At 49.9% G+C, this 18612-nt stretch overlaps 1 protein-coding gene across 9 annotated transcripts in view; it reads right to left on the reverse strand.

Annotated features, from left to right (window-relative positions):
• Window positions 1-12916: 12916 nt before the first annotated feature.
• MAD1L1 (mitotic arrest deficient 1 like 1) overlaps window positions 12917-18612 on the reverse strand; it is a 346645-nt gene continuing 340949 nt past the window's right edge. For all 9 annotated transcript variants that reach the window (XM_040079070.2, XM_040079071.2, XM_040079072.1 and 6 more), the window contains one exon: window positions 12917-14026. In XM_040079070.2, the coding sequence (XP_039935004.1) occupies window positions 13868-14026 (159 nt within the window). In that variant the 3' untranslated portion in view covers window positions 12917-13867. The remainder of the gene's footprint in view (window positions 14027-18612) is intronic.

An 18612-nucleotide genomic window follows, 5' to 3' on the forward strand; every position in this document is an offset into this window, starting at 1 on the left:
AGCTGTGAGCACGTGGATGCACATGGGCACAGGGCAGGGACAGAGCAGAGGAGAGGGGAGGGATGGGCTTCAGGGGGTGAAGGGTTTATTTAGGAAAAGCATTGATCCTACCTTAAATGCCACGGGCGTGTGAACCGGTCTTGTAGCATGGCTGCAACGCTGCCATGGCCAGGCGGGTGTGGACCTCAGAGGTGCCCCAGCCTCTCCTCCAGCTCCTCTCTCCTCTCTTTTTCCTCACCACAGGCTTTCCACCACGGGCCCTGGGTCAGTTTTTCTGGGTGAGTGTTCTGAGGTTAAATTGTTCTCCAGAGAGAGGAATAGAGCACATTTCATTCTCTTCACCTCCAACCCTCGCTTCCAGCAGTGCCCAAGGCACTGAAGGTGGTGAAGGTGCTGGTGGGCATGGCCGGTGCTGCTGGAGAAACCAACCCAGCTCCTTGGCTTGGAGCAGTGACTTTGGCTTCACCCGAATTTCCTTAGGCTCCGAGGCATCACATCTGTGTGTCACGGTTTCTGTTTTACCCCTCTCCGGCAGCTCACCAGCACCACCAGAAGGGTGGTAGAGATTTTACAAATACTGCCTTGAGAGTTTTGTTCATCCCACCTTCCCCCGCCCCGCCCCGAACTTAATGGAGGGAAACCATCTGATGCAAAGTGCAGCCAGTTTTCTGACTCAGTTTCCTCTGCGCGAGGGATGAGAAGACACAGAGGCACCAGGGATGTGGGGAGTAGCCAAGCAAGAGGCCAGTTTTCAGTTTAGTTTTGCTGCCCTTTCTTTTGGTTCAAATTGGATGTGAACATGCCTGTCGCCATCCCTCTGCAACCTCCCTGTCCCTGCAGAGTAACCAGAGGAGACTGCCAAGTCTCCAAGTTTGTGTGTGTGCTTTTTCAATAATTCAGCGGGAATGTTAATCACAGGGTTGTGCTGTTGTTCCTGTACGAGCTCGATCGCTTCTCACATCCCACCTACCTTTGTTTTTTCGCACTCAGCTCAGCTGTCTGGCAATAGCCATTTGCTGCTCACCTTTACGTGCCTTGCCATTAAAGAGCTCATTAATGTACTCTATCCTTGCTCTCTTTGGGACGAAAAGATTTCCATTTCTGTCTTTTATCAGCTTTCACGCGGCTTACATCCTGTCCTCCCTTCACCATGCAATGCCCTTTTCTAATGAGCTCTTCTCTCCTGGTCCGTCTCATCCATTAAGATCTGTGAGTGTTGTCCCCTGCATTGTCTTGCTCATCTCCTGGGCTCTGCTCTGGGTCTGTCATATTCCTCAGTGTTTTCAGCTGTGAAAGGAAGCAACCAGCCCGGCACACAACATCCACATTTCCTCCCACCTCGCTTGCTTTCCTAGCAGCCCTCCAGTCTGGCTCATCCCACCACGGTACCCAGCCATGACAGACTCCTCCATCCTTGCAGAAGCCCCTGGCTGGCTTGACCTGACCTGCAGAAATGTGATGGAATGCCTCAGTTTGTGTGTGGTGCTTGCAGCTTTGCCTCTGCTGGGGGCCTCTTAAATCTGTTCCTCTCTCTCAGCATTGCTTTTGCGCAGCAGAGCTCTCCTTGGGCATCTCCTGCCTTGCAATCAAGAGCTCCCAGCCCATCCAGACACAGGAGGCCTCCCTGGGTACTGCCAAAGCTCCTCTGTGGTCTCACAAGTAAACACTGGCACTCTTCATGCGATGCAGCTAAATTAATTAATCTTGTTCCACCACATTTGGAGCCAAGACACAAAGGTTTCCATTCCCTGAAGTGGAGCTTAAAGTCTGCTTGTCCCAGAAGTGCCCTCCTGCCCCACCTGGGATTTGTGTCACAGTGAGATTTGGAAGAGTGGCAGCAGAGCAGCTCCTGGGAGCAGCTCCAAGGGGCTGGCAGAGCCAACAACCCCCTGGAAAAGTGGCCATGGGCACAAACCATCTGCCACCATCCAGCTGAAACATCCCTGATGTGTCCAGCTCAGCTTAGGCTGACAAAGATCTTGTGTACACAAAACCAGTTGTGCTTTGGGTTTTTTCCCCAGCCATCTCAGGTGCTGTAATTTATTACCTCTCCATACAAACCTTATCTCAATTATATCCTCAGATCATTCTGGCTGTAACAACACTCCCACCCACCACAGAGGCTGAGCACACACACATCTCTGACTGGGAAATCCCAGGCAGAGGCACAGCAGTCCCAAGAATGACAAACCATCCACGAGCTGACAGCTGCCAAGCCCCGAGCTGCTCCACAGCTGTCTCCAGCCTTGCAGGGTGATCACAGCTCCTAAGAGACAGATGCAGACACCAGGGCTCTGGGAATGATACGCCAGGAGGCTGGCAGCAGGGGCTGGGGAGGGCACGTGCCTGGTTTGGTCACTCCAAAAGTATTTCCCTGGCAGAGCCCACAGCCAGGGAGGACAGTGAGATGAGGGGTGGGCTGGCTTCTGACCTCCCACCATCTCACATTTGGGTCCTGAAGACCAGACATGTCCCAGCACAGTTATCAGGAGTGGAGAAGCAGACATGGAGGTGCTGGGGCAGAGCTGGGAGCTCCAGAAACCACCTGAGATGGTGAAACACTTTTGGATGCAGTTGTGAGGCTCCCCTGGCTGAGGTGACTGAGAAGTCCCTGCCCCAGGTTGGCTCTGAAGAACAGCACACCCAACAGAGCCCACCTGTGGCTGTGAAGGACTGATCCATCCATCACTGCTCTGAAGTTGCCAGCAGATGGATTTACCCACTGCTGTGAAGTCTGAGCCAGCCCCACTTCTCTGCAAAGCCACAGACGTACATGGGTGGAGATCCCAGGGCTGATGAGAGAAATCGGTTGGAAGTGCAGCACAAAGCCCTCACAAAGAAGAATAAACCAAAACATCACAAAATGCCATCAAGTGGGAGGAGACAGCTTATCCAGGGAGTTAATTTAGCTGGAAGGAAAGGGAAAGGATGCAAGATGTTCCCTTATTAAGAAAGAACAGCATGCAAGAGCAAGGAACCAGAGGTTGCTGTGCCCGACAGAAAGTGATGTGGATGCATTCGAGTTTAAGAAGCCAAAGCAGAGCTGGGGCAGATTCTGGACCCAAAGCAAAGGCTATTTTCACCCAAGCTTGAGAAGCAAAGGTTAGGATGAGACTTGCAGAGACCTGGAAGCCACTGAGGTGGGTGAATTGTAAGTGGCACCGTGTTTAATCTGAGCAGAATGCATGAAACCAGATAATGTAATTGAAAGGGTTATTTAAACTGAGTATTCAGAGGGAAAAATAAAGCATAGGAGGGAAAATAATAATACTTAGCACTTGTAATGTGCTTAGCATCTTCAAAAACTGGTCAGCCATTAACTGATTGCTCCTCTGCTCAGTCCAAAGGCTAATAAAAAGGGATGGTTCATTTAGTTATTTCACAGCTGAGCTTCTCGATAAGGCATGAGGAAGTGATTGCTGCTCTCCAGCATGTTGGTAAATAAACAGTTGGAAGTAGGAAAATACAAAATCCTCTCAGCACTTGGTCACAGCTTCATGCTCGGCTCCCTCCTTCCTCACCTTGAGTTTGTCCAGACCAGACCTGTGACAGGGAGTTTGTCTGGAGGGCTGGCTGGGGAGCGTGCCATGGATGGGAGCCAGGCTCCCAGCAGTTCCAGCTCTTGGTGTCTGCTGCCCGGGGACTGCCCCTGTGCTCGTGTGTCCTCATGAGCAGGGACATGGAATCTGCAGGGCCCTTCTCCGTGGGTGGATGGGGTGGGAGATTGGGGCTCAGAGAGACCCCACCTGTGAATCCCAGTGGCCTTGGCAAGCGCAGAGGCAGAGGGAACGAGGCAGATTTTTGGACAGCAATGAAGAGGAAAGCATTTTATATTTGTTTTACTTAAAAAGCAAACAATTCCTTTTGTGTTTGATGAGCAAGCGATTTCATAAACTCGGCAGGGAAAACATGACACACTTGGTGATTTCCAGCCTCTTTTCTTGGCAGCAGCACTGGAGGAGCACAAAAGTGCCCAAGCAACTGCCCCACACACACTCCCACAGCTGTTTGGGGGTGGCCAGGGGTCTGGAGGCTGCTCCTGGTCAGGCCTAAAGGGAAGCAGCCAAGAAGAGGAAGTGCTTGTCAGGATGAAGAGAAGCTCACCCATTGAACCTGACACTTGTTCAGTCCCAGAATGGGTGAACAACAAACCCCTTGCACGTCAGGTACTGCCAAAGCCTCCACATTGTGTCCCAGGTACAGTCACTCACTCAAAACAAGCAGCCATCGGTTTTGCCACCCACTTTGTGATGATTTCTGGCCTTAGCAGCCTAAACACCCACTACAACACTGGGCTTATCATCCCAGGTAAATGGAGCTGCACAGGTGCTCGGCTGCCCCCATACAAGTGCCCTGGTTTTGGTGCAGTTGTGCTCCAGACCCTGCTTTGCTGGGGCACAGATCTCTCAGACCTGCTCCAGGCATCCCAGACCCATGCCAGAGGGATGTCTCCATGGGGTCCCACTGGACTGTGCAAGATCTCCAGCTCACTCTGGGCTGCTGGGACAGCAACCAGGAGAAGGCACTGGTTCACCCATGACCTGCCCAATCCCAATCCCAGCAGCAGAGATAAACTCCAAGAAGATGTTAGGGAGCTATTTTCCCACCTCCCTGTTGGGTGATCCAAGAGGGGCCCTGCTTTATAGAGGAGAACCACAAGAAATCATCTCTGAAAGAATTTCTGGGGATAAAACACATCCCCTGGGGCATAGAGGTGAACTTGGCTTTTCTGGGATACGTCCAGCAGTGGAAGGGCCATCATCAAAAGCCTTTGGAGAGAGGGTTTGAGGGGTCTTACGTTCCTCTGGCTTTTTGCTGCATGCACTGCCTCCTGCTCTCTCGGCTGTGCTCGTGGGCTTTGTGCTTTCTTTCTCTTTCTTTAGGTTTTCTTCCTCTTAAACGAAACATCCCCCAACCGTCCTGTGAGCACAGCTCTGTGGGGCCTGTGTGAGAGGCTGGGCCAGGTGAGAGCAGGAGGAGGTGAGCAGGGACTCCTCACCCCAGAGTTATCCCTAAGTGCCTCTGCTCCAAGGCAGGTTTTACTTGAGGGAGGCAGAGTCAGGACCTCGATGAATTACAGTGCAGGACGTGTCCTCCTCATCATCTGGGGGACCAGGAGAAAGCAATGAGCACAGAGCAGCAGCCTTGATGGGTTGCTTAAACACCTTTCTGACGGGAGGAAGTTTGGGATGCGCTAAAGACGCCTTGTTAACTTCCATGAAATGCTCACGTAGAGCCGGGCAGCGGCTGCACGGTCTGTGAAGGCTCTGCAGAGCCTCCTCTGCCTGCTCCTGGTGTAACGAGGCCCAATGGGTGTGTGTAAACAAAGCAGGCATCTCTCTCACTGGACCTCATGCATCATTTATAGCCAGCTTTTCCGTGGCACAAGAAGCATTTACATATGCCAGCATTAATTCCGAGCGCCACTTCAAAGCCATCTCTGTCTAATGAACCCCGTGCGCTGTGCACAGCAAATTCCACCCCAAAAATAATTAGCAACACATGCCACCAAAGCGTTACAAGGGGAGCGCAGCACACCACCTGCTGAAGCAAAATGAATGCCTGATTTATTTATTTTTTGCCACTTTTCAGCAATATTCAGGCACCGACTCAAAGCTGTGCTCTGTTCTTTGTAGGGCACCGGGAAGCGTAACGTTCCCACTCTGCTTTCCATTCTTAGAAGAGATTGATTTGGGAGGGTTAGATAGAACCCGAGAAAGGTTTGGGTTGTAGAGAACCTCAAATGTCCTCTAGTTCCAAACCCCCACCATGGACATGGGCAGGGCTGAATGTTTTTCTTACATCACAACTGGACAGAGCTGTGCAAGACCCTGCTGATTTCTCCGTGCCAGAGGTGCCAGCTGGGAGTTTGGGTGCAGGCAGCTCTATGGCCCTTTCTCTGAAGCTGCACGAGTCCCAGACTTTTGGGATGCTGTCACAGGCTGGTGGCTGGGAGCAGGACAGGACTCACTGAGTCTCCCCCTGGTCTGACATTCCCACAGAGCCTTTAGCCCCTGAGTGGGATCAATCTCACTGAGAAAAAAGGAAATTGGAAATGAGATCAGGAGTCGAAGGTTTGGTGCCCCTACCAGCCATGGTGCTCCCACCCTGTGCTGGCTACAAGCAGCCCTGCCGTGAACAGCTCAGGGGACAGAGCTGGCTGCACTGAAATGATTTCTTTAATCTGTGTCAGAGCTGCCCAGCCCAGCTCACAACAGAAGGAGCAGCATGTTTAGCTCAAAGCCCGGTGTGGTGGCATTGCGGTGGGAGACCCAGGTCACAAACCACCCTGGTAGAGAGATGGAAAACAAACCTGGAGGTGGCTGTGGGCACAGGGGGACCAGCTGTGCCAGGATGATGCTGGGATCCTGTATTCTCCTAGTTCTGTCCTCCTGGAGGAGAAGGAAGGTGCTTTGCAGGGCACTGCTCTCAGTCTGGGTGTCTCTCCAGCATCAAACCATGGAATGCAAATTGTCAGTCTCTGCCTTGTTAGGATGCAAGGGGTTAAACTGTTCTTCCTATGCAAATTAAGCTTAATTAATCCTTTTCATCAGTTGCAAATATACCTTCTGAACCCTATTAAAAACATGAATATGCAAATTCAGACCTTTTTTAATACTCATTTTCAAGGACTTGGAGTCAGGCTTGATTATTCGATTCCCGTTAACAGCCTGTAAAACCTGGTGCAAAATTTAATTTCCATTTTAAGTTACAAAAAAAAAAAAAAAGAATCTGTTGGTAATTAAGCTAATTACAGTGTTACACTAAAGAGGAGACAAACAAGGAGGACAAGATCATTCATTACATTTAACACTGGTTACAGGACCTGGGGACTGTCCTGAGTTAACTGTGAAGCCAGGAAACAGCAGTGATATAAACAGGGTGTGTGTGAGGAGGCTGTGGCTTTTGGGGGGCCTGGTGCTTTCCTTACCTTGGGAACAAACCTGCTTCAGTCCCATGAGGCATTCTCCTCCTTCTGTTAAGGACAGAAGCAAGGAAGAGGAGGTGCAGCCAGGCTGGAGCATCCTGTCAGTGTCGTGGCTCCGACACTGTGGGGTCTCTGCATGGATCAGGAACGTGCTTGAGGCTGGACTTTCAAAGCAACCTGTAGAACCACCTTATCTGCCAGAGCTGAGCATCCTGTGCAGGTGAGATTTCCATCTTCCCTCAGCACTTCCGCTGTGTGTGGTGCAGAGGGGAGTTTTGCTGACAGCTCCCTTTGCACTGGCAAAGCTGTCAGGGAAGAGACACGACAAGACTCTGCAGAGACATCTACAAACTGCTGCTCCACAGCCATACTGGGGAGCAAACGGGGACCAGGATGTGACCTCCTATTAAAATCACTGCTTAGAATACCCAGCATCTATTGTTGGGTTGGACTCGATGATCTTGAAGGTCTCTTCCAACCTAGACATTCTGTGACTCTGTGATTCTGCACTCGGTGCTTTCTAGTGAGTTGGCAAAGTGAATTTGTGCCTTCCCAGAGCTGCAATCCTCACCTCGGGACGGGAGCACAGCCTGGTGTGCTCAGGAGAGGACTGCCATGGCTGGGGTGGCACACATCACACAGGGGATGCTCTGCCCGCAAGAGCTCAGGGCTCAGTGCCCAGGATACCAGTGGAGGACACTCCAACACCGAACCAGAACGTGAGCATCACCGACAGACACCCAGAGACATCCGACAGCGGCGGGACAGACCCGCCCAGGGCACTCCTGCTATCTGGAGAGCTTTCCTCGCTCCTCCTCGTCCCAGCGCAGCCGCCAGGACGAGCAGCTCGGCTCCCCGCGGATTCGGTTCGTTCCTCGCCATCGCCTCCTCTCCAGGGCTGTTCCTTCCCCTGCCAGGACCCAGGCAGGAGGAGCTGTCACTGCCGGGCCGCCGAGCGCGGGCGGCTCTGCCCCGCAACCGCGGCATCGGGGCGGGAGCCCAGCGCACACGCACCCAGGGGCTCCCAAAACCGGGCTGAGGAAAGGCTCAGGCACACGGAGGAGATGGGAGAGCCCAAAACTGAGCTGGGGAAAGGCTCAGGCACACGGAGGAGATGGGAGAGCCCAAAAGGAGCTGAGGAAAGGCTCAGGCACACGGAGGAGATGGGAGAGCCCAAAACTGAGCTGGGGAAAGGCTCAGGCAACACAGGAGATGGGAGAGCCCAAAAGGAGCTGAGGAAAGGCTCAGGCACACGGAGGAGATGGGAGAGCCCAAAACTGAGCTGGGGAAAGGCTCAGGCACACGGAGGAGTGGGAGAACCGTGCTGAGGACAAGGCTGAAGGAAGGACAGTGTGATTTGCCATCACCCCGTTGTGTTCAAGGCTGTGCACGGTCAGAGGGGAGTGGGAGTTTTGTTCCTCCGAAATGCAGGATCCAAGTGACATCCACAGCCTGTGTTTCTTTTAGGAAGGCCATTCCCTGTCAGTGGTTATGGAGCAGCCAGGCAGGCGAGCCAGTCCCTAGCAGCAAAGTGAACTATCTGCCATCATACAGCACAAATGTCACTCAGCAGTTGCTCCTTAAGAGGAAAGGATCATCTGCCAGACTTCAGAGCCTTTCATCTGCCTGGAGAGCATTTCCCACCATGCTGATACCAGAAGTTTCTGATTACATCAATGGAGTGTGACAACAGAGATGATAAAGGAAATTCTCTCACCCTCTAGCCAAGCCCTTCGACCTGCCTGGTGCATCTTGTCAACTGTATCATATTTTGGGGGGAGTCAGGGATGCAGAATTACCTTCTCAGTCCCTGCAGGCAATCAACTTGCTCCCCGAACCATGAGATATGATTGCCCTTATTACTTTGGCTTGCATAGCAGTGAGCCTTGTTAATGGTCATAAAATTACCCAGTCCTTATTTAAATCCTACAGCCGTCTGTGTTTCAATGACCTCCCAATGGTCTCTGGCTTTGCTCCAGGCTGAAGAAGCATTAGAAGGACCAGGAAGGAAAAAGAGACAGTGGTAGGATTAAAGAAAACAAAACAAAACAAAACAAAAACCCAGAACCACAACAAGCAACAGTCAACAAAGAGAATTCAAAGTGAAACAGGGAATATTAAAGAGAGCTGAATCAATCAGCTGGAGAGTTCAAAAAAACATAACCTGTCATGAAGAGAAGGAAGCAGCATCAGGTAAAATTAGCAACACTAATAAACTCATCAGCACTGGAGCCTGGGCCAGGAAACAGCACAGGGAAGATGAAGGGGCTGGTGGAGGCTTGATCCCATGTTGGGGAAGCAGAAGAAAACTGACACAACCCAAGGGAATGTGCTTTGGTGGAGGAATGTGGTTTGGGTGGAGACCAAAGAGATGGGTTTCTTCTGAGACCTCCACCAGCAAGACGCTTTCTTTGTGCTCCTTAAATTACATGGCAGCATTTTCTTTAAAGCATGTTTTTCTTCTGTTTTGTTCCTCGTACTTGCTCTGAGGGAAAACATGCACAAAAGGAAGGCTGGAGACACGGACACCGTGGGTGGAAGGAACAGGAGGGATGGCTGGGATGGCCTGTCCAAGGCTGGGCTTTGGCCAGGGATCCTTCTGGAGCAAAAATCTCTTCTTCCTTTTATCCAAAAGACCATTCCCCCGTCCTTTCAAATAACACCTGTAAACCACCAGAGTACTGAAATATTTTACAATAATAATCCCCAAAAAGAGAAACAGGAACTGGAAAACCCCCAAGCAGCCAAGAACCGTTTTAATGTAACCAAGCTCCAACACAGATTTCCATCAGTTTTGCAGCAAACCTGAGTCATGAAATTAAAAGTAGTATCAGCATATTTCCTATTAGCTATGGTTCCTTTCTCAGAACAGATCATACGTTCCTACCCTATTTTTCTAGACACTTGTGTCAATGCGATATCATCAGATGCCGTTCAGTTTTTCCTCTTAGCCTGAAAAAAGCTTTCCTGTTGGGAAGGATGGGATTTTAATATTTTAAAAAGACTTCATGAAAAAGCTTTGCTGATTTTTTATTTATTTATTTATTTACTATCCCTCCCCTGATCAGAGTGAGTGCATTTTGTAGCTTTTAAATATCATGCAAGTTTTAGCAACGCTGCTATTAAATCTGAATCTGCTGTCACAGCAGGCAGCAGGAATGTGATTCACACCAGCACTGAGAGCCTGTTCCATCCTCCCCCGGTCCTGTCCTTAGCTACAGTCACCTGGCATCAGACACCACCACTACTGTCCCAACGTCTCTGAACAGCTAAAAGATCCAACAGAACCAATCTTGCCCTGGCTGTGCCCTCTCCCACCTCCAGCAGTTTGGGATGGCTGAGGAAGGCTCTTGCCTGTCACCCCCGGGGTTTATTTTGACACGTCTGCCCATCAGCCCAACTCACACCACTCTCAGCTGCCTCTGAGCCCACTGCTGGGTTAGGAAATGAAAAGGGCAGGTGCTGCTCAGTGTTTGTTTGGAGGGAGCAGAGGAGAGCAGTGGAGAGCTGACAGCCAGGCTGGCACTGCAGCTGTTCAGAAATGGAGGTGGCTTCTCCGTCCATCCATGCCCCGTTTCTTCCATCCATCCCCTGCTCTGCTCCTGCCCTTCACTCTCTAGGTTCCCACCTCCATCATGGCTCCAATGCTCTTATCCCTTCTCCTTCCCTTGCTCTTACAGTATTACATGGAGAAGATCCAAAACTAACATCTACAAACTCCAAACTTGTCATGGCTCATCCCGAAAGGGTTTCCCTGGTTTCCTCTCAGGCATCCCACACTTCCAGGACAACACGAACAACACATGACAACACCAAGAGCCAGGAGACACAAAGCAGGAGCAGAAGGCTCCAGGTTCAGAGACGTGCCCTTAGGAGAGGCACAAATCTGGTGAAACCTGCCTTAGCCCAGGGCTCTGCTGCTTTCTCGACTGTATGGCAGCACCCGACAGCTCTGTGTCCTTTTGGTGTGTGTTTGTGCACACAGAGGGACAGGGCTGTTTGTAGCGGAGCAGGGACTCGAGCAGTTTGAGTGAAGGGAAGCTTCAGGCAACACTGCAAACAAGACAGTGCTCTCACACACACACACACACACACACACACACACACACACCCCAAAACACATACAGACTCGTGCAGCTGTGCACCAGTAAATCAGATTTTACAGCCTACAGCACATAAACCCAGCTAGCGTGCACAGGAACCCAGCGAGCACACGCGCGCTTGTGAGCGCTCCCGCCCTTCCCCTCCAACCAACTGCAAATTTATTACCCAGCTACCAAGATTTTCTAAAATGGTTTTCGACAAAAAAGGCTGGAGTTTTGCAAGTGATGAGGCAAACCCAGATGGGACTTGTGACTTACCTGGGGTGGTGGCAACTGGGATCTCTTTGCACTGCCCCAGGAGGCTGCACTCATGGAGGGGGGATGCAGGGGCTGGTGAACACGGTGGCAGTGCCTTTGATGGGCTGCTGAGCCCACGTAGCTGATAAAGGAAGGAGCAATCACTGTGAAATTTCAGTGTCACAGTTATTCCTTGCAGCTCCCTCATGGCTCAGACAAGCAGGATAATGACAGTGGCAGAGATGGGAGCTGCCACGGTATCAGGTACAGCCATTAGGTTTGTGGCTTCATCCTGGATTCAGTGTTGGAACTAGAAACTGGGGAGTCTCAGCTCCTCTTCTCCATGGCCCACAGGTGGCCCAAGTGGCTTTGCAATGGTCACACCTCCACATGAACAACTCCCAGGCTTCCACTTAGAGAAGTCAAGCCTCCCAAAAGCCCCAGTTTCATGTGAGCCCTGTGAACTCACTATGCAGCAGGATAATGCCATGAGCAGGGCAGGGATGCTTCTGGCCAAAGCAGGACAGTCACCCAGCGGCTCCCCAAGCCATGGACGGAAGCTGCACCACACCAGCACCTCCAGCCAAGCACCCATCCTCACCACACACCTCTCCCAGCCATGCTGCCGCATTAAACTTAGTTGAACAAATCAGTCTTGCTGGGAGAACAGGGAGCAGAGCAGTAATTCATGTCTCCTCCCCACCGGAGGCATCTCGGAAGCCTACTGTGTGTTCTCTCCCAACTTATTATCCTTCCACTCTCGGGAGGCAACTTTCCAACGGGCAGGATGTGTTTTCCCTTGTCGCTCTCCAGCATCGCTTCTCGCCTCACCTGTGTTTTGCTAAGATAGAGGGTTTATTGTAAACTTATTAATTACTTCATTTCTCCTGCAAGGAGCCAGAAGAAAAATTTTCCGCGGCAGCCAGGATCTGCTATTGTGTTGGTGGCGGAGCTGAATGCGGCTGACGTCATGATTCATTTTCCCCATGACTGGGGAAGGCGACTCTCCGTGCCACGCCGTGCATATGAATCAGGCAGCCTTCCCCTGGCACAGCATGCCCAGCAATCCATCTTCCACCGGGACTTCTTCAAGCAGAAGAGAAAATGACAAACTTTTGCTATTGCGCTTCCCTGCAGAGAGGAGAGCTGGGGAGATGGTGGCTGCAGCTCCCCAGATCTCATGCTTGTCCCTCCACCTCTGATCAGCAGCAGATGGGGGTCAACAGCAGATGTTTTCCGTGCCTGTAGACGCATCAACAGGTCTCCAAGTGACTCCAGCAAACGCGGCCAACCCTGAAGTCACTGCAAGTATCCCAGCTAACTTACTAGCCTGCTCACTGCTACCGTTTCTCCAAGCCTAGGGAGTGTGTTCCTGCTGAAATCAGGGGGAAATCAATACACACAGGAGGTTATAGCAAGCTGATTTGGTTTAAGGCAGCAGGGGTTAGAAGCAGATGATCTCCAAGGTCCCTTCCAACCCAAACCATTGATGATTCTATAACTCCATGGACGAGACTTGCCTGGAAAAACAGAGATAATGTTGTCCTCCCCTTGCATAGCACATCAAACAATTGATGTGGTCATCCCCCAGATGTGGGAGAGCACAGCAAGGCACAGAGTGCATCCCAAAAAAGAGTCATACACCCAGTTTGGGTAGTGACACTTTATTGCTACGACAGAAGAGCTACATCTACTATAACACAAAATGTCAAACTTCTGGGGATGCTCCACCCTCCATGGAGGAGAAGAGGAAGACCTCCCAAAACAGATACCAACAGGGTGGTGGCAGGCAGCAGGATAAAGCCACCAGCGTTGAACACAGCCCAAACTGCTCCTTTACACTTTCTACAGTCCTGAGATAACCAAGTGCCCTAAAGTCTTGGTGAGGAACCAAAAGCATGGCAGTGACTGAGCCACAGAGGTGTCAACACAGGTACGGGGGCTTCAAATTGCCATTTACGCTTGTGCTTGTCTGCTGAATGATGGCAGACTCGGGTCATTGATATCTTAAAAATAATTTTTTGAGATATCAGTGACCTGATATCTCAAAAAACCCCAAAAAACTGCTGGGTGATGAGATGTTTGCAAGAGAAAGAGACTTTCACAGGGTCTCTGTCCTTAGAGATCAAGCCCTTGGCTCCCATTAGAAGAGGACAACCATGCAGCAGGGAGCACCAGCCTCATGCAGGTTTGTCTCTTTGTTAGGGCTCAGATCTAGGGAATCCTACTGGGAAAAGCTGTGAATGGTGATGCTGGGGCTCCTCAAACCAGCAGTTCCCACAGCATTCCCAGACGCATCCTGAGAATCTGGGTAGTGATGAACACGTGGCCCAGTTCAATGGCAGGGATTGGATCCTGGCACAGGAGAGCCCTGGGATGGAGCTCGACTTGCCCTCCCACAGGAGGAAAATTATGCTTTTCAGAGGATTTGGTGTGACTTGTGACTCAGCATGAAAGAAGGGGGAAGAAGGAGTTCCCTGCAAAACAGAAGCAACCCAAACCCACAAATTAAGGGTGGTGGATAGGAGAATTTTTCCTCACCACCTCAAGTGTCCTGCCCAGGAGGGCCAAGCCCTGGCTGGCAGGTGGCAGTGGGACACTAAGCAATGGTCTGGCGGCTGAAGAGGTCGAGGGTGAGGGCGCTGAGGAAGGCTGGGATGCTGTCCTGGCGCAGCAGGTGGAGGTCAATGAGCTCCCTGATGGTGCGTGAGAACTCCGTTTCCAGAAGCTGCATTTTTCCACCGGAGGAGCTGGAGGCCTAAAGGGAAAGAAGAACAAGCCCATTAATACCAGAGGGTTTCGATTCACCTCCCGTGACTCAGGAGCAGTGTCACCCTGAAGCCTCCTTTGGCACGGATCCACCTGTCACCAAGGACATGCCATCTGCTTGGCACACGGCGTTCCTGAGTGCTGCATTCCAGTGTCCCCATGCAGAACCCCTGTGAGCCTTCCCTGGTGACAAATGTGGTGTTGGGGAGATGAGGGGTTTGACCATCCTGGAAAGAGCCTGTGCTGCCAGCACAGAACAGGGGTGGCCACATCAGGGTCACTGTCACCAACACCACCCAGGGTGGCAGGAGCTCTGCACAGGGGCTTTCTCTCCCTGAAGTCACACCACTTCTTTAGGAGGGAGCAGACCTGTTCCTAATTAACATAACTCCTTCCCAATGAGTACTCATCCACCCTGCATCCCTAAAGTGTTTAAATCAGCCTGGCAGCACACAGCTGAAACCTCCAGAGGAATTATTCCAGAGATGCTCTCAAGAAAATAAGGAAACTCAACATGTGGGAAGACATTACAAATCTCCTGTAACATATAAAACAAGCAAAAAAAAAAGCTAAATGCAAGAGAAATAAGGAATGCTTGAAGCCTCTCCTGCCCCCGGAGGCACAAAAGCGGCTTGTTTATTAATAAACAGCAAAAACATCACAGTGCAAATGCTAATTCTTTTTCCCCTGCCATTTTCCCCTTCAAAATTCTCCCATTTATAATTGCTTTGCCGCTCTGCTTCCTGTTGGAGCCGAGGTGGGACCGCACGGGAGGTGTCAGGCATGGCTGGCAGCCCTCTCCTCAATCAAAGGATGCCAAGATCCAAAGTGGAGGATTGCCATGTGAGGGGAAAACATGGCTGTACCTGCTGAGAGCCCCAGGGAACCTGCTTCCTTCCAATTTCATGTTCTCAGGAGCCTGGACACATTTGGACAAACTTTCCATGTCTGGGTCACTTTGGATTGTGAGGAGTGCAAGCTACAGAGGATGGCCCTGTCATCTCCGAGCCAGGCAGGGAATCACAACAAGGTTTCCACGTGGAAAAGTGAATTAGCTTCTGTTCAGATCTTTATTTTGGCTGGGTTGTTTTTCAGCAAATCCCGTGCTTTGATCTGCTGCTTACTGGAGCTACCTGATGCCTCCTGAGCACCTGAGGTAGCCCTGGACCAGATCAAAGAGGGAAGCGACAGCGGATGAAGGAGCCGGTTGGAGGCATCAGGAAGGATGTAAATTCCCAGCCCACATAAAGCCAGAGGTGTCAGAGCAGAGCAGCAAGCACAGGAGCTGGGTGCTGTGGCAGCAGCACAGGTTTTATTTTGCAAATCTCCCCTGGATTCAGCTGATGAGAAGTGCCAGTTTTGGAGGAAGGTCCGAGTATTATGAATGCATCACTTGTGTCTCCAACTCTCTCAGCGCCGAGTTGGATTCATCTGAAATGGGAATTCAAGCTCCGTATGAAATACACAGCCTCCCTTGCAGATTTAAAACACTCTTTGGGCACAGAATTAATTTTCTAAGAATTTACAAGCAAATCCATTAATTGGTTTACTAGTTTAATTAATTAAAGTAAATTCCTTAAGAAATTTAGCATCCAGTGCCAGACCATTTACTTGTGTTTTATGACCTCAGAAACAGAGCAACATAAATGTTTTAAATTTCCTCTACTTTGAGCTCACTGGTGTCGTGGGTGAAGGCTACATTTGAATATCTTCTCTTTTTTTATGAGATTAATGGTAGTTTCTCTCTACTATTCTTCATAAACAAAGCTTCCTCCTGCAGCAGAGGCAGATGAATAATGTTCAGAGAAAGTTATGTGGACAAATATCTGCTTCTGAGAAGATTACTATTTCCCATTGAGTTTTTTCAGCTGTCAAGGGAGGCACCATCCTTTCTCTCACCCCCATGGCCTCTGTCTCCCCAGGAACTCAAAAAAAATCAAAGAAAACCCCCAAATGCTTCCAAACCCCAGACATCTCACCCAGGTTTCTTATGATTGCTTCTGTAACAGGCACAAGGTGAGAAGGCAGCTGCTTGGAAAAAAAGCAATTCTTCCTCTGCCGGGAGATGTTTACATGCAAACTTAGAGGATGGATGCACTTGCAGTGCAGCTCATTCAATCTCACACTGCTTTCAAAAAAACGGAGAAACTAATTTTTTTTTTTTTCCCTAGGAGTGTTTTAAAATTGCTATCATTGTTACTTTTCTTATTATTTGTTTTTATTGCTTTTTTTTCTTTACCCATCTGTTCATAATGTAGTATAGGCTGGTATATATAGATAGATTTGCTGCTTTGGGTTCAACAGCGGGAGTACCTCTGCAGCCTATGCTTTACAAATAAAGTGATTATATGAAATAATAGCAATATGTTCCCATTAGTTCACAGGATTTCTTTTCAAAAGCCAGCCTGCACCCTGCCTGGTGCACTTGCTGGCAGAGAGGGAAGTGCCCGAGGCAGGAACAGGAGCGAGCAGAGGATCAGAGCAAGGCAGGGGGATGCACAGGGGTGTGCAGGAACTGAGGGGGAGGACACTCTGCTGAGTGAATGCTGCAGGGTCTGGTGTTCCACACCATTCTGGATCAATGCAGAGCATGAATGTGGTTCCAGCTCTAAAAACTGCATTTCTGAAAAGAAGGAATATTAAAATAAGAAATTTCCAGCAGTTCAAAGCTGCAAGGGCACTCGAGTCCTCCTCTTCACTGTTCATAGCTAGGATTCCCTCCACCCACTTTTAGTATATATTTTTTATTATTATTTACAAAAAGTTTCAACCCTCAAAGGCAAACTCCTGGACACAACTCCTGCTGACAAGAACTTGCAGGTGCCAGCACAGGTCAGCTATTCACAGCACACTCCATGTAATGCAATCACCATTCACTCTGCTGATGCATTCCCTAAAATTCTAAGTTCAGATGAAGCCAAAAGCCACGCCAGCCCATCCAGGAATAAAATGCAAAGTTAAAAGGAGCATAAACAAGTGTCACTGATCCATGGGGACAGTCCATGGGTGGGAATGGGGTGAGAGAGACCAGAGCACATTCAAACTGCTGACTGCTCTGTGTCCAACACTACTGACATCACTGCTACAGTGTGTTCTTGCTCTTAAAGAGAAGGGTAAAAAAGAAAAGAAAAAAGAAAGAAAAAAAGAAAGAAAATAAGAAAGAAAAAAGCAAAAAGCATCAACATTTAAAGCCAAACTGAATATACAGGATCAAAGGAAAAGCTGGATCTGTGAGTATCCCCATACACCCCAGAGTCAATGCAAGAGGACACTTTGGGGACCACCATCACGCTTCACTCTCCCTTTCCCCTCTGTGCTGGGCCACACAAGCGCAGTGCTGACTAGAGATGTAAATATCCCCTCCTAAACCTCCATTTCCCTGAGCACAGAGCAGCAGCTAATCACTATGAGAATACCATCTCTCAGGTACTCTGTACACAGCCCTATATCGGTTTCTTCTAATTCATGGGAAAAGTCAGTCTGGCTCACTAAACTACCGAGTTTCAGGTCTCTGTTATGTTTTATTCAGATCTCAAATACTTGCAAAAGGAAGGATTTCAGCTTTCGCTAAGCTCGGTTGCCAGTTTAGTCTGATTTAGGGACTACGGGGACCTTTTCTAGAAAAGCAAAGGAAATCACTCTTTGCCCGGTGTTACTGCACACCCAGCTCTGCTGGGGTGAGGGATGTGACTGGCTGTAGGTTTGAAGGGTGACAGCCTGTTTGCCTCCTCGCAGGCTGTGCTACCCCACAGCAACCAGATCAGGGGGCAGACCTCTTCTGTATTGTAAACCACAACAGTGCTCTATTTAGCACAGAACAACATGAACTTGGAGGGGCTGCTCCGAGAAAGGAGCTGTTAGCACAACTGTTTCTTCAGGGGAATCAAGATCGGCAGCCACCTGCCAGAAGGAAACATCGTAAATCTTCCTCTTAACTCTGGAAACCAGTAAATTATTCAAGGCTTTACAGTTCAGATACACGTGTAAAAATCTCTCCCTTAACCACCAACGTGGTCGAAAAGTGGGTTCTTCTCTCCATCTCAGTAAGGAGCAGACAATACAGATGATGTGGAGGAGCAATAGGCATTCCCAAATATCCCTGCTGGGGGATGGACCTGCAGCTGGATGAACTGGGCTTGTAAAACTGCAACACATGGACTGTAACAGGCTCTCTCAACTACTGCCACTTGAATGTAACATGTACTTCTGTCTGCACTGCTCCTGCTGAGATGGCTCCTTGCACCCGTGCTGCTGTTGCACAGAAACCTTCCCCAAAGGCCAAAACCCAGCATCTCCTTCTCTGCTTCTTCCAGCAGAAGAAAAGTGTGGTAAGTGTGACAGTGCCTCCTTTAGTCACTCACAAGCTACCACATGGTTCAGAAGTGCACTCTCACCCAGATACGTTCAGGTTTTAGTTTCCTCTACACCCGTTTCCTCTTCTCTCTGACATATTTTGGTAGCTAAAAACTTCTCTCTGACATATTTTGGTAGCTAAAAACAATGGCTCCCAAAGTGCCGTTGGCTATAAACTGGCACGCAGAGTGACTTTAATAACAAAGGATGCTTCTTGAAAAA

Source organism: Hirundo rustica, chromosome 15 (assembly GCF_015227805.2).
Source record: "Hirundo rustica isolate bHirRus1 chromosome 15, bHirRus1.pri.v3, whole genome shotgun sequence".
NCBI classification, from domain to species: domain Eukaryota; kingdom Metazoa; phylum Chordata; class Aves; order Passeriformes; family Hirundinidae; genus Hirundo; species Hirundo rustica.